Source organism: Equus przewalskii, chromosome 12 (assembly GCF_037783145.1).
Source record: "Equus przewalskii isolate Varuska chromosome 12, EquPr2, whole genome shotgun sequence".
Classification (NCBI taxonomy): Eukaryota; Metazoa; Chordata; class Mammalia; order Perissodactyla; family Equidae; genus Equus; species Equus przewalskii.
This window is the reverse complement of record NC_091842.1, coordinates 3,952,678-3,965,380: the sequence shown is the minus strand read 5'-3', so window position 1 is coordinate 3,965,380 and position 12,703 is coordinate 3,952,678. Positions and strand designations below refer to the sequence as shown.

Here is a 12,703-nt window from a genome sequence, read left to right as displayed (position 1 = left end):
CTAAGTAGTATTCCACTGTATATACATATATATATACCACATCTTCTTTATCCAATCATCAGTCCATGGGCACTTGGGTTGCTTCCACATCTTGGCTATTGTGGATAATGCCGCGATGAACACAGGGGTGCATAAATCTCTTTGAATTGTTGATTTCATGTTCTTTGGATAAATACCCAGTAGTGGGATAGCTGGGCCGTATGGTATTTCTATTTTTAATTTTTCGAGCAATCGCCGTACTGTTTTCCTCCTTATGACGTGCCAGTCTAGGTGGACACGCAGACATATATTGGCTTGTTTGTTTTTCTTTGACAAACCCGAGATCACCCCGTGCGTCCTGTTCTGCAGCATGCTCTTCTCACTTAGCAGGATGCTGAGGGCGTGTTTCCCTGACTGTCATGTAGGGTAACACCTGCCTCGAGGCTGTGGTGAGGCTGGCGTCCGATGACTCATGTGAGGCCCTCACTACAGACCTGGCACATGGTAAGTGCTAGGAAGTATGACGTATTACTAATCTCATTATGTAATTAATATTCAATTATAGGACTCCTGAGAACTGAGTGAATAAATTATTGTACATCTGTACAATGGAATACTATGCAGCTGTTCAAAAAGCGGGGGGAGAGCTCTCGTTCCTGTGCACATGTACACGTCTGTGAGTGCATGTTGTAGATGGTACGTGTGAAGACAGTTTCTGGAAGGATGCTGCAAGATGCTGTTAATGGTGGTCACCTGGAGGCAGTGGGCCCAGGCAGCCCGGTTCCTCATACTCCTCCATCCCTCCCACTCTCCTTGAGTTCCTTTAACCGAAAGCACCCCCAGTGTCAAGAGGGCTCATCTCTGAGGGCCAGGACTACGACATTTTTGTTGTTGTTTTCTCTAAAATTTTTTGCCATGGGCGTGCATTACTCTTTTTTATAGTGATAAAATATACATAAAATTGACCATTTTAGCCATTTTTAGATGTCCAGTCCTTCCACATTGTTGTGCAGCCATCTCCAGAACTTTTCCATCTTCCCAAACTGGAACCCTGTCCCCATTAAACACTAACACCCCCGCCCCCGGCGCCCATCCTTCTACTTTCTGTCCTTATGAATTTGATCTGCATAGAAACAGAAGCATACGTTATTTGTCCTCCTGTGACTGGCTTCTTTCACTTAGCATGCTATCCTCAAGTTGCATCCATGTCGTGTGTGTCAGGATTTCCTTCCTTTTTAAGGCTGAATAATATTCCACAGTATGAAATAACACGAATAACACTGTGTTTATCTATCCATCCACCGATGGACCCTGGGGCTGCTTCCACCTTCGGCCCTTGTGAATGATGCTGCTGGAACCTGGCTGTATAAGCATCTGCTCGAGTCTTTGGTTTTCCTTCTTTGGGGTGTACCAGATGTATTCGTTTTTAGAAAAGATAAAAAGCTATCAAATGTTCTTTCAGATTTTGATGGAAGTGCGTTACATTTGTGAATTAATTTGGGGAGAATTGACGATAGCGTGGAGACGCCCCACCCGGGAATCCGGGCTGGCTCGCCATCCACGTATCCTTTCGTTTCGGGGGGCGGGGGAATGGTTGGGTGCTCCCGGCCTTGCTGGCTGCCCCTCTGACCTGTGCCCCACCCTTGTCCTTGCCGACAGCCCAACACCGAGGGCCTCTGGGAGCTGGTGACCGGAGGGGCTTTCTACTGCTTGGGCATGGTGTTCTTCAAGAGTGACGGGAGGATCCCCTTTGCCCACGCCATCTGGCATCTCTTTGTGGCATTTGGTGCTGGTACCCACTACTATGCCATTTGGAGGTATCTCTACCTGCCCAGCACCCTGCAGGCCAAGGTGTCCAAATGAGGTGGCCCAGACTACACGGGACATTTGGCCTTTTGGAGCAGAGCATCACGGGAAGTGTTTCTGCGAACTTTAGCCCAGAGCACAGCGCCCAGCCTGTCTGCCCGCCCAGGGGTAGAGCTTTTGATGGGTCCGAGGTTATTTCTGGCGACAGCCAAACCCTCCCTCGGGTCCCAGGTGAGAAAGAAAGCATTTAGTCATTTTTACAGAGGAGGAATTAACCCCGTAATGTGTTTCTATTCTAGACGAGTGTTTCCTAATACAACCGACATTAACGTCTTCAGAAAAGGGAGCAGACGCTGTTCTGGCAAATTGGGGAAAGAGGGGGCAATATGTGTTTCTTAAGGTCCTGCGAGATCTATCAGGGAGGCTGGCGGGTTGTTTATACCCAACTGGGCAGGGCCTCCTTCTCTGCTACCAAAGTCCTGGCTGGGGAATTGTCCCCCGCTCAGGGAAGGTCCCCAGCTTGCAGATCAGGGAGGGTGAATACCCGCGACCATGGCAGACATCACCAATCAACTGCAGCACTGTGTGGTCTCAGAATTCTTCTCAAGACGTGCTCTGGGCAGACATGACCAATCGCTCGGCACTCATGATGGAACTTCTTAGCCTTTGCTGCCTGGTGTGCTCTGCAGGGATCCCAGCCAGACCAGCTAAATGTCTCCACGTGGGGGAGCATGCTTATCTCCCGACACGACGCCTCCACCCCCTCTCCCTTGTCCCTTTGGCAGAAGCTCCTGGAGTGGGCGGTTTGGGGGCAGCAGAGGAGGACCGAGGCACACACCCCGAGCAACCCCTGACCTTCTGCTCCACCATAGCTGGTCCTCAGGGCAGAGGTGGAGCGAGTGACGGAGATGGCAATGGGGACGCTGTTACTTGGCCCTTTCTTCTCATGCCGAAAAATCCAGAGAAATTATGAGAGCTGTATGTTAGAGGGGCAGGCAGATCCCGGGAGGGTGCTTGCCTGCCCCAGATTTAGGGTTGTGATGGCAACATTCAGATTCTCATTGGTGCCAATCAGTGGCCCTTCCGGCCTCTTCAGCTGAACCCCAGAGGGAAGATCTTGGCTGATTCGATACTGGGCACAGCGTTGGGGTACGCCAGCCTCTGAAGCCCCCAGTAGCCCAACGACAAGGCTTCCAGGGGCTTGTCCTCACAGCCCCCTCCCAGGGCCGGGCCAGCTGCTCTGTCCCCGGCACGTGGACATTCACTGGGGAGGGGACCAGGCCCGGCTCCGGGATCTGAACTGGAATCTCAGAGTGTCCGGATCAAGGATCTATCTCAAGTTAGATGGGCGTCATTCTGCAACTCCCAACCGGAGTCGAATGGGCAGAGACAAGGTGCCTTATGCTTAGTTCTAGTACATTCCAGGCTATTTCAGGGCTCCAGAACCTGGAATCCCACGTGTGCAAGCTGGTGTGAAAGCATCTGACACGTTCCTCAGAGAGGCGGGTTCTGAGTTGGCAGATGCCTCGGGGAGGTTTAGTCCTCTTGCCCGTGTGTGTGCACGTGTCTCTCTGTCTGTCTACACTGGCACTCCCAGCCGCTGGAAGCTGCCTCTGGTCTGCCCGCCCTGCGGAGATCACCAAGTATTTCCCATCAGTTGGGGTCAGGGTTGGAGGTCAGGGGTCTGTCGGTGGGAGGCTGGGGAAGGGCTTGCCCCTGGTTGGGGGCAGGGACACTGCAAGTTGACCTCTGCCAGGGCCTGAGGCAGAGGGAGGGGGCCATGTGGGTTCTGGGATGCTGTTTAGGAGGCCCCCCAAAGCATGGCACCATGCCAGGGTTGGGATGCTAGGTTGTCCCCTGGACAGCCTGCCTTTTTGTGCCCCTGCACCTTTTGAAGTGCCGGTTCACTCCCTCATCCACCCAGCTCACTCCTATACATCCTTCAAAGCCCCAATCAGGCATCAGCACTGAGGAACTTCCGGCCTTCCTCTGACTTAGGGGCCCCCCACTGCTTCCCAGCAGCCCCTGTGCTCACTGGCACCTCAGCTTGGAGCCCTGTCTTTCGTCACCTCGGTGCTTGTGCCCGTCCCCCAAGCCAGGAACTCCTGGAGGGAGGAGCTGTGTCTTGCTCGACCTGGGATCAAATCTGCATCCTCCGTTTGTGAGGGCTTGGGCTGATTCCTTACCCTCTCTGTGCCTCAGTGTCCCAAGCTGTAAGATGGGTACAGTGAGGCAACACTACACAAGGGATGCTCGAAGATGCAGCACGACAGTGAGTGGGGGACACCCAGCCGGCTCCTGATTCACTCCCTTAGTTGTCAACTTGGAAAGCAACCCTTGATAATGAGGACGACACTCTTCCAGAGGTGTCAGAAAGCCTGCTCCGCACAAAGGAATGAATCACTAATGGTGGAATTTCCGACTGTGGACAGGCTGGTGAGGATACTGGAGGGTGTTCTGTAGGGCCTTGATCACATTCCTTCCCCTCATTCCAACTCAGGACAGGTCTCCCAGAATCCTCTCTCCTCCCCAGCGTCCTTCTGAAAGCCAGTTGGCTAGGGTTCCATTTCACCCAGGCCCAGACCCTGGACCTCCTCCACATACATCACAAACAGTGCAGGAAAGGAAAATGTGTTCCTTGACCCGGTCCCTTCCGAGGCCAGGCCCTGCCCCAGGGACCTTCTAGGCTGTGTGCTGGGCGTGTGGGGTGGAGAGGGCACGACCCTGGAAATTTGGACGCCAGCTCCCTCTTCCTGTCCATCCTTGAGGCCATCACATGCCAGGATGACCCAGCAAAGTGGCCATCATGCCCCAAGGAGCCGGGGGCGGTCGGCAGCAGCCTGGCCTGTTTGACATTCCAGACACTTCGGTGGCTGCTCCCGAGATGGGGTCGCTGCCAGGGTGGGGTGAGGGATGGGAGCTGGTGAGAGAGGAAGGTGGGAGCAGGTCGGGGCAGGGGTCCGTCAGCGGGCTCACACGCCGGTGACAGTGATGCGTCCCCGATGCACGGCCGCGCTGGCGGGCAGGCCTGGAGTGGACGGCCTCATCCTTAGTCCATCAGCCTTGGCGGGGCAAGCCGGAGCTTGCTGGCTGAGGCCTGTGTGTCGCCTGGTGGGATTTCCCTGAAAGGGTCCAAGCAGAAGGCCTGGGCCGTCCCAGGGTCCAGGAGCCCCCAGCCCTGGGAGGGATTTAGATCAGTATTACAGACCAGAGCTGGCTTTCTCTCTTGATCGGAAATCGCACTTAGGGTGGAGGCAGGGCGAGCATCCTTCTCTCCAGCAGCGTCCGTCGGGCTCAGGCTGGGGAGCATCCTAGGAAAGCCCTGGGAGGGGGGCGGGGGATGCAGAGATGGGAAGAACCAGTGGGCCTGGCCCTGCTGGTCGAAAGCTCCCTTGGTCGTAGGTGGGGGTCACTGCAGGGCACTGGTTTGTGGGGGGGGGGGACTGAAGGCAGGATAATAGCCACAGGCCTGGGTTTTCTGGGGTTTGGACTCCAAACTCTCTTTTCATGTCCGTCTGCAAAACCAACGTGCTCCGCGTGTTTCCCCACAGCTCTGCACGAGCCCCGGCATCTGGGCTCGGTCCTCCACTGGGTGGTGGGGGGGGGATGGGGGACGGCTCGGGCCGACTTCCTGCACTGCAGCTGCTCAGAGGGGCAGGCAGAGCTCAGGGGGCTGGGAGAGGGGTCCGAGAGCTGGTCCAAAAGGCAGTTGTCGAATTTGCCGCCACATCCTGTGCAACCAGATGTTGGGGACAGCATCATGGGGTCCCAAAAGAGCTGTAGGAAATTCAAGCAGCCACTTCCCTAGGAGCACACCTTCGCAGGTGTCCTCCCAGGTGTGGTGCACGGCAGGTGCGAGGGGCAGGAGCAGGAAGCCAGGGAGGTAGAAGCTCGCCTGTGTGGCGCTCCTCCTGGGGGCCCTCTCTGTGCGAGACTGGCTTTATAAAAGCTCCAGCCATTGACTGACACAGCCCCCCGTGGGGTGAGGATTACCAGCTGATCTTGCAAAGCAGGAAGCCACAGCACAGAGAGGTTTGGCCACTCTCCCAAGGGCACCCAGCTTCTAACCGGCAGAGCAAAACTTTGAAGCCAGGACTATCTAGCGCCCAAGTGTCGTGTCCCTTGGCCACATCTGTGGCTTCCAAGGAAACTCACTGCCCCCAGGGTCTTTCCTCCAGGGAGGAAAGCCAGCTCAAAAATTTTAGTGGTAAAAAAAACCCAAAGCCTGGTGTGCAGCATTTGCCAGGTCCCGTGTCGTCAATACCCCCACAGTGGCCACCGGAGTGACATCACTGAAGATGGCTTGGGAAGAGACGCACACCGTTGGCCTCCGCAAGCCGTGCCAGCCAGGCCGAGGACATTGCTGCCCCACCGCCCTCCCGACTGTGCCCCACGCGGAGCCTGGCTGGTACTATCAGGCATGTAACCGCAGTGAGAACAAACCGTCGCCGAAGGGTCCTCATTCGGGGTCAGGCCTGTCACCGAGAGGCGTGGAAACTTCATCTGGGAGTCTGGAATCTGGAGCCAGTCGGACCTGATCCAAGTCCAGCCCTGTGCTGGCCAGCCCGCGAGATGCCCAGACAGGTCCTTCAGCCACTCCGTGCCTCAGTTTCCCCACCTGTGACATGGAGACTGTGATCAGTGCGTGGAACCCCTGTCTCTTGCTAACTGCAGGGCGGAGGCCCCGTCTCCACTGGAGGAGGTGGGAGTGGGGTTCCTGACCCTGGGGTTTGGCCAGAGAACCCCAAAGGGGTTTGTTGAACGAGTTCCTGCCCCCCTTGGGAGTGCTGAGCCAGCAGGCCAAGGGGCACTTGGGATCTGGACTTTAGCAAGCTCCCGGGCACGTCAGATGCTGGTTCTGGAAGCCCCAGCCCGGAGCTTGTCTACTTTAAGGGCGTGCCCTGCACGTGAGTGGCGGGTTCCTGAGTCAGTCTCCAGAGGACAGAGTGCGTGTCCAGGGCCGGGACCTAACGCTTCTCTTGGTTGGCACTTCCTCTTTTCCACTCAGTGTCCTAGACCCACACAACATGCCCCCCCCCCACCCCACCCGGAGCAGCCTGTGTTTATACACAAGGCCATTCCTTAATCTTTCCAATCACTCTGTGAGGTAGGGAGGATCCCATTTGACTGCTTTGGAGATTAAAGCTCAGAGAGGTTAAGTAACTTGTCCAAGGGCACACAGCGGGTAAGGGGCAGGCGTGTGCTCTCCCCCACTCTACTGTCTGTTTCCTAAAGCAATGCATTTGAGGGTTCCCAGCCCACAGCTATGAGCAGCTGAGATGAAGGGGGGTGCTCCACATTTCTGCTTTGGCGGTTCCTGTGCTCTGAGGGTTTTAGCAAAGCTGTGAGGCCTGTTTCAAGAGCCCCGTGTTCAGGCCAGTGTTGGGCAGGGCCACGCCCATCTGGCAGGGGCTCCCATCCCCGCTTTCACAGGAGAACCATTTGGGAGATGGTGTAGCCGGGGGTGCTCCCAGTGGCGGGGTGGCTGGGAGGAGTCAGGTGCAGGCGGCTCTTTAGATCAAAGTCAATTAAAATTAAATAAAAATAAAAATTCAGTGCCGCAGTCACGCCAGCCACATTGTAAATGCTCACTGGCCACGTGGGGCCGGCAGCCGCCTCTTTGAACAGCACAGATAAGGACCGTTGCCGTCATCACTGAAGTTCCATTGGACGACGCTGGCGGGTTGGTGCTTCTCAAACTTTGTGGTCCTGGAACCCCTTTGGACTCTTAAAAATTGTTGAGGAACCAAAGAACTTTTGTTTGTGGACTGTGTCTGTGAATGCTGATCACGCACGAAACGAAAACTGGCAGCATTCTAAAATACCTTTTAATTCATCTCAAGATAAACCCACACGTATTTTTCTATTAAAAATGATGATATTTTTCCAAACGAAAAAAGACATAAGGGGAAGAGTGGCCTTGTTTTGTGTTTTTGCCAGTCTCTCGAGTGTCTGGCTTCATGAAGGCGACCTGGTTCTCCAGTCTGCTTTCACCTTTGGCCTGTTGTGGGGTCACCTGTCTCTCGCGCAAGCTCTGGAAAGCTTTGCTGTGCATGTATGGAAGCACCGAGAGGGAAAAAGACAAGCAAGGTCACAGCAGCGTTAGGAAGATAGTTTGGCTTCGTGGACCCCTCCAAAGGGCCTTGGGGATCCCCGGGGCCCGGACCAAAGGCTGTTGAGAACCACTGATCTCGAGTTTTCCCCTTATTATAACTGGTAACCCCCATTGATGGTGGTCACCGTCGACCAGGACTATCCCTGTGTCGGCCGAACCTGGAGAGCTGGGCAGGACTGGGAGGCGGGGGGCGGGAGCAGAGGTCCCGGAGACCCTCTGGCTGTTGAGGGCGGGCACTGTGTCTGCGTTGACCCCTGTCGCTCCCAGGGCCCAGCAGAGTCGCCAGCACGTGGCGGGTGCTCACGCAGATTTGTGGAAGGAGCGGAGGAGGGGCGTGGTCTTGGCGTGGTCCCCACCTCCGCCTCCTCCTCCTCCGAGGTCGGGAGAGCTCACATGGGAGCCTCTTGTAAGTGTAGGCCCCTCTCATCTGGGGTCAGAAAGAGGCCAGTTCACAACCGTGGGCTGCTTGGACCCCCCGGCCCCGGCCTTTCCTCTTGGAGACTCTGAGCCTGGGAAGATGGAGCGGGGTGCCAACGGGAGGCTCCAGGGTTCGTGTTTCCCAACTCGGGATTGTAGTGAGCCTTGTCTCTGCCCAGAGTGGGTCCGCAGCGTGGATGCTCGGTGGTGAACCGTGGCCAGTCCTGGAAGTAGAGGATGAATGAGACAGGGCTGAGGACAAAGGGACAAAGTCTGTGTGGTGCGAAGGGTCGGGGTGGCCTCTGTAGAGGGACCCTGAGACTTGTCAAGGCCTGTCTGTAGGCTGAGGGCGTGCATAGCCAGGTGACTGGCAAGGGGGTTTGTCTTCTTAAATATGTGTAGTTGTTTTTTTTCTTTTCCTGCGGAAGATTGGCCCTGAGCTAACATCTGTTGTTAATCTTCCTCTTTTTGCCTAAGGAAGATGGTGACTGAGCTAACATCTGTGCCAATCTTCCTATACTTTATGTGGGATGCTGCCACAATGTTGCTTGACGAGGATGCTGGGTCTGCACCCAGGATCTAACCCCGTGACCCCAGGCCGCCAAAGCAGAGTGCACGAACTTAACCACTATGCCATGGGGCCGGCCCAAATATGTGTAGTTTTTGATTTCAGTATACACTTTTATATCCTATATTTTTACAAAACTTTTTAAGTGTTTTTCCTTATTTTAAGCCCTCTGTAAACATTATTTTGAAAAGTTTACATCGAGTGGATGTACCACACTTTATCTACCCATTCTTTAATTCGGGGTATTTATCTGTGTCTACACCCGTGATGAGGATCCTTCGACAGAAAGTTTTTCTCTCACATTTAACGCCTTTTCTTTAGGCCCCATGAAGAAGTTAGGTGGAACTCGCCTTACGCTGTCTGTGCCACCAGTCGTGGCTGCTGCTGGCCTGCTCATTCTCTACAGTCGGCCACTGTCCCCATCCCTGGGGAGTTTGGGCATCCGGAGACCCACTGCCTGGGGGCTGCAAAGAGCTGGTCCATTTGGAGGATTTGTCAACGCTAGCGACAGCGAGGGGCGTGAGCTGTGGGGGAGGGAGGGAGCCGGGTGCCTGTTTTTTGGGGTGGTCTGGGGGGTGGCAGACAAAGGAGGTGGGCCTCGTGGAGGGGATGCTGATGGAGACAGCTGCGCGGCCCTCCCCCGGCTGGCGCTGTCCCCCCGCTGGTGGGAGAGGAGACGTTGTTGAGGGTGTCGAGGTTTTACATGCCGCGGTCCCCTGGAGACCAGCTGGTAGACATTCAGGGACTCGGCAAGTCGTGTGAGGTCGGCTCACACACTTTTCCGAATTCCAGCCCTTCTCTATCAGTAGAACAGGTGACATGCGCACAGCTACGAACGTGTACACGTTCGCACCCGTGTTCTCATATATTTCTTCCCGCAAAACCTGGCAAGGCAAAGTTATTGTTTCCATATTACATGGGGAAACTGAGCCAGCTCAGAGAGGCTAAGTGACTTGTCCGAAGTCGTCCAGCGGTACAGGGCAAGGCCTGGATCCAAGTTATGATTCTCGGGTGTGGCATCCTTCCTCCTTCCACGGCACCAGCTGTCGTCTCTGCCCCGAGAGCTGAGCTCTGGGGCCTTGGGTGACGGCATCTCCTTAACCTCCTTCCGGGGCCTCATGGCTCCTGACTTTAGCGATCGCATCTCTTGGCTGCCGACTTCCTGAACTCAGTCAGTTTTGCCCGAGCCTTGAGAGGTCCAGGATATAAATGCTGGTGTTCTTTGCTTCTGCCTTTGGTTGGAGCCCCTCAGGGCGCTGGCGGGGGCTGGACGCTCTCTCCGGGGGGCAAGGACACTTGTGCCCAAAGCTCCCTGCAAGGCCCAGCAGCCCTGGCAGCCCTGGGGCCCCGAGCTCTGGGATGCCCTTTGTTGTTGGGGTCGACCGGGCAGCGTCCTGTGGCGTTCTCATCCGTGCAGACAGCTCTCCTCACCAGCACCCCCGGGACAAAGGGGCATTTAAATACCTTAATAAGGGTGATGGGTCTGTCCATAGGGAAGTGACCTTTGGTATCCACCTGCCGTTTTGGGGTGAGGATTTGGGACCTGCTAGGCCAGGCCCAGCCGTGACGGGTTGTCACCTGTCCACACGGAAGCTCTGCCCACACGCCCTCACTCGCAGGTGTCCCGACAGCCTTCTCTTTGCACACCTCTTGGACAGCTTTGTGACGGGTTTTCAAACAACTGGCACCCTCGTTGTGGTGATGGGAGGGGAGGTGCCACGTCCCAGCTGCCCCGGCAGCCCCCACGGGGAGGGTGACCTGTGCGCCATGGGGTCTGCCTGCTCCAGCACGTGGGAGCAGCTGCAGGTGACCTGGGTCAGCTGCCCTCCTGCGTTGACCCCAGATGTCAGAGTTTCCCAAACCCTTCCGATTCGTACCCATCATGAGAAATGCACTTGACACTGTGATTCCAGTTTACACATCAGGCTCGGAAACAGGATCTAATGTGTGATGCCCTGTGGTGCTTCCTGCCTTACCCAGTGTCCCCCAACCCTGTCCGTCCTGTCCTATGTCATTTTTTCAAGTTGCTGGCTGCAACCCCCTAAATTGATCTTATGACCCATAAGTGCGTCTGAGCCCTCAGTTCTGGAAACTACGCTTGGTGGTCTCCTGGAAAGCCATAGGCATTGGTACTCAGTGCTTAGTGCCTCTTGATTGGCGGCGGTCAGCATGGTGCCATCCCTTGGGAGCCTGGGTACCCCAAGGCCACATGGGGACAGGTATAGAGAAAGAGATTAGGAGCTCGGAGAATCTGGCTACTGAGAACCCTGACCCCACGGAGAGGAATACGAGCCCAGAGTCTTGAGTCTCTTGTCCCTGTGATGGCCTCGCGTTCTGGGGGCCCCAGGGCCGGATGGTCATAGAGACCTCGGGCGGGCAGCGCGCCTGGCTGTGCGTCAGCATTAGTTCAGGCAGGGGTGGGGAGGCAGGAGGGAGAGAGGGAATCCATTCGAGGAAAGAGGACCCAATTTCAGAAGCGCTCTTCTGCCTCCGCGAGCAATTCTGGATTCCAGGCTCTGACTTTGCTGGCGGAACCGCCCGCCGGTCCTGTTTACACTGCCAGGGATCACCAGGACCCCATCCGCTTCTGTGCAGTCAGAAGCTCCGGCTGCTCGTTAAGGCCGTGCTTGGGGGAAAACGGGAGCTCTGAGCGCCTTTCGTGCCCACTTTTATAGACCTCTCATGTCCACGATTCGTGGCGTGACTTTTAAAAAAACGTCCTGCTGGCATTGGACCCTTTCTGTGTTTGTGAAATTGCTATTTTGTATTAACACAGTGTTTGTTTGATAAACATTTGTATTAAGAAGAATAATCCTGCAGGTGGATGTTATTGCTTCCAGCGGTGTAGAAGGAACTGAAATAAACAGAAATTCAAGATGACTCTGTCTCGCCCAGTTGTCTTTCTAAAAAGAACACTTGTGCATTCTTTTTATAAAAGAATCTTGGTTCGTGGTGGAAAACTCGGGCTATTTGGAAAAGTAGAAAGTAAATTTAAAATCCTGTCTTGGCTGTCTATTGCCGTCTAACAAATAATCCTAAAATATAGTGGCTTAAGTCAACAGCAGGCAGCAGCGTCTCTCACGGCTCCTGTCAGTCGGGAGTCCAGAGTCTGGGCCTCACCTGGAGGATGCCCTGTCGGCACACTCACCCACGTGTCTGGTGCTTGATGCTGGCAGCCGGCTGGAGCCCTCGCTGGGGAGGTTGGCCCAACACCTGTTTTAAAATGTAAGTTTTATTATTATTCAGGTATGGTGAGGCCCACAGATCAGAGGCTGGCTGGCTTTGAAAAGCCAGTTTGTTCCTTACAGTTCCCGAGAGGAGGGGGCACCCACCCCACCCCAAGCCACGCAGGGCTGCATGGGGAAGCACCAGGGCTGGTCAGGAGGCAGAGGGAGCGAGGGGAAAAGTGGGCCAGAGCCTTTATTGTGGTTTCCACGGGAAGGAATGGGTGAGGCGGGGTGAGCCGGCTTGGGATTGGCTGGTTCCAATAATTTCAGTGGGCTCTGGGACGGAGGGGCTGCCCCTAGTTGCGTGGTACCCTGGTCTGGGCTCATTAGGGCAGGGGAATGGGGGCCTGGAGTGTGCGAGGCTGGCTGAGGAGGGGGGAGGGCCGGCCCCAGATTGGTTGATTTGCACAGGTGAGCCGATTACTATCTCTAGGGATTGGCTCACCCTGGGAGGGGCCATCTCCCAGGTCAGTAAGGCCCCAGAAGTCAAAGCATCATCTTAAAGACATGCCTCATACACACCCACAAGGGGGCCTGGGTTTCCTTGCATCATGGTGGTTGGGTCCCAAGAGAAGGAAAGAGCCGGGCAGG

General features: G+C 55.5%; 1 protein-coding gene across 3 annotated transcripts in view; it reads left to right on the top strand.

Annotated features, from left to right (window-relative positions):
- Nucleotides 1-11,765, top strand: part of MMD2 (monocyte to macrophage differentiation associated 2) — a 56,191-nt gene extending 44,426 nt beyond the window's left edge. The window contains exons 7-8 of one of the 3 annotated variants that reach the window (XM_070566214.1): nucleotides 405-483; nucleotides 1,639-2,121. In XM_070566214.1, the coding sequence (XP_070422315.1) occupies nucleotides 405-483; nucleotides 1,639-1,715 (156 nt within the window). In that variant the 3' untranslated portion in view covers nucleotides 1,716-2,121. Of the gene's footprint in view, nucleotides 1-404; nucleotides 484-1,350; nucleotides 1,584-1,638 lie in introns of those variants that run through there. The other 2 variants (XM_070566213.1, XM_070566215.1) reach the window with 2 other exon arrangements.
- Nucleotides 11,766-12,703: the final 938 nt, after the last annotated feature.